General features: G+C 30.7%; 1 protein-coding gene across 1 annotated transcript in view; it reads right to left on the minus strand.

The window, feature by feature from the left end:
* Positions 1-256: 256 nt before the first annotated feature.
* The window catches only part of LOC111616760, a 4,759-nt gene continuing 2,284 nt past the window's right edge, over positions 257-2,731 (minus strand). Inside the window, exons 2-3 of the mRNA XM_023358131.1 lie at positions 1,775-2,037; positions 257-846 (exon numbers count right to left, since the gene is read on the minus strand). Of these exons, the coding sequence (XP_023213899.1) occupies positions 786-846; positions 1,775-2,031 (318 nt within the window). The 5' untranslated portion in view covers positions 2,032-2,037 and the 3' untranslated portion in view covers positions 257-785. The remainder of the gene's footprint in view (positions 847-1,774; positions 2,038-2,731) is intronic.

A 2,731-nucleotide genomic window follows, 5' to 3' on the forward strand; every position in this document is an offset into this window, starting at 1 on the left:
AGCCTAACATATATAGACCTCATGAATAAATATATTTGTTATAATAATAATTCGTATTTGAAAAATTATTGGTATATTTCGCAAGAGAACAAATAGTGACGCTAAATCGAAATTTGACTGTATTTGTATTTAAAATTCTTTAAGTAACATATTCACTATATTAGTCTTATCGACGAATATATAATATATAGAAAATTACATATTTATAAACATTTAATTTCATCCCAGTAAGCTGAAAAATTATGTACGCGGACTCGGTGGGAAATTTCTGCGTAATTTATTTGTACAGCACCAATCCTGTAAAGGGGCACTTTCATAATTAGCTATGTTCTTGGATATTTTCATTATTTCTCCTTCTCTGAATATTCCAGATGTTTCTGGCCCGAAGAAGATCTCTTCTATAGTCATTGTAAGGAATCTTATGTGAGAGAGTAGAGGGTTCATCCACACTCTTGTAACTTTTGACGATGATGAGTCCTAGTTTGCTTTGGCAATATGTTCTTTGGCCCATCTTATGGCAAATTCGAACAAAACAGATTCTGATGGAATATTCATCTCGTTCAATTTCAATATATTTATAACCGTATCCAGAGATATTTGTATAAAATTTTCAGAATGAAGTACGGTGTATTGAGAAATTAGAATTCTGCAAGAATTCTTAATGACTTCGTCGTTGAATTCGAAACTGTGCTCGAAAACTATGCAGACGTTGTTTACATCTATTTTTGGAACAATCTGATTTCTACAAGTTGTCATCAATTTATAAATTTTATATTTGTAAGCAACTAATATATCTGGAGCAATTCGTTCAATCGATTCGATTCGAATTTATCCGTATAAATGAACCTAAAAATAAAAATTAAAAATTAAAAAAATAACTGTTAATTATCAATTGCTAATTTAAATATTTTTAAATACTTATACAAAATCTTTAGAACAGAAGAATTTGATATCATTAATTTTTATGTACGATTCATCCTGTTTTGTGATCACTATAAGAAGATCGTTTTCCCTACCCATCATGGGTTCTGTCAGACTTATAATGGGTGCCACCGGATGATGAAACCTGGGAATTGGCATATCCGGACAATTGCTTTGATTAAATAAGGGAACGTAATACAAAGGTAATCTATCAAAGGAGAGGTGCCTCCCGGGGAAGATTTTCAGTGAAAAACCGACTCCTATTTAGGTGTTAGACAAGTGAAGAAAACCCGAAAAACTCAGAAGCATTGGTCAGGCGAGAACCTGCGATCAACTTCCGGGGTTTTGCGGTTTTATCCACTCGGCCACTGGTAGGTTTATTCGGAAAACCCATCCGGATTCGATCCGGGGTATCCCAGAGCGGTAGTCCAAGGCCTTAACTACTCGCCCATCCGGTTATCGGTATAATATTTATAGAATATAGAGCAATAGAGCACGTTATTTATGTGAAAAACACTCGAATAATTTAATAGCTATGAATCTATTTGTTAATATGTTTTCTGAAATGATTTATTAAATTTATTGTAGAATAACTTATTAAATTTTATAAAATATAATTTATCCATGGACACGCGATTTGAGTAATATTTATAAATTAAATTCAAATAATACTGATTTAATTATTAATATAATTTATATAAATATATGTTTTGAAATATCTTCGTTTTAATATTAATAATAAATCCGAGTTTCTTGTAAAAAAATTGAACCCCGACCCTTCTTGTGGAATCACGACACGTTTACACACGGTCACACGAAATGTATAAAGGACGAATGCTCATTGTTTTCTTACTTTACCACGATTCGGAAGATGCGTATATTGACTCTTTCATCAGTAATTTGGATTTCGTTTCTTACTTCAGGAGAACGGCCGCCATAAAACATGTCTTCGAAGACACTATTTCGTGCTAGAAATAATTTATGAGCTCTGACATTTTGCTGATTAGGAATCTCTCCAAAAGTAAACGTAACATCGTAATGACATTCTTGTCGCATGAGATATTCAACGCTCTCGCATAGTCCTTGAATTTGAGATTGCCAAACAGCCATTTATACCTGAAAAATAGAAAGAACCTTAATGAACTCACAGCTTACAAACATCGCCATACCGTTTTAATATTTTTATATAATTTATTATATAATTTATTTAATTTTTTAAAATAATAAATTAATGTTTAAAATTTTATGTATATTAATAATAATAATAATTTAAAGATTTTGTTTATACATTAAAGACTTTAAATACATAAAATTATGAATTCGGTTAGTATCGCCATCTGTCGTTGAAAATATAAATAAATTTTTTCTAAATCAACTATTTTTATTACTTTGGTTTCTTAAATGCAGTTTTAAGCAATATTTTGTTATAAACGTTAATTAACAAATAAAATATTAATTCAAAGAGAAATTTGTCAAATTTTTTATTATGAGGTTTACATAATACAGTGGTACCTCAGGTTACGAACGCTCCAGCATACGAAATTTTCAGGATACGACATGAAATTCGAACATATTTTTGCTCCACGATACGAACAAAAACTCACCATACGACGTTACATTAGTTCGCATTTTTCATTTGTTTTTCTTACTACAGTTATTTTTTTAATGTATTACTTGGCTTTAATTTGAGTATGTTTTTCGCGTTGGAACGAATTATTTGGTTTTACATGTAATCGTATGGGAAAAGATGATCCACCTTACGACATTTTCATGATACGATCTCAGTTTCGGAACGGATTAATTTCGTATC

Source organism: Centruroides sculpturatus, unplaced genomic scaffold (assembly GCF_000671375.1).
Source record: "Centruroides sculpturatus isolate CEXI.00-Female unplaced genomic scaffold, Cexi_2.0 scaffold3813, whole genome shotgun sequence".
NCBI classification, from domain to species: Eukaryota; Metazoa; Arthropoda; class Arachnida; order Scorpiones; family Buthidae; genus Centruroides; species Centruroides sculpturatus.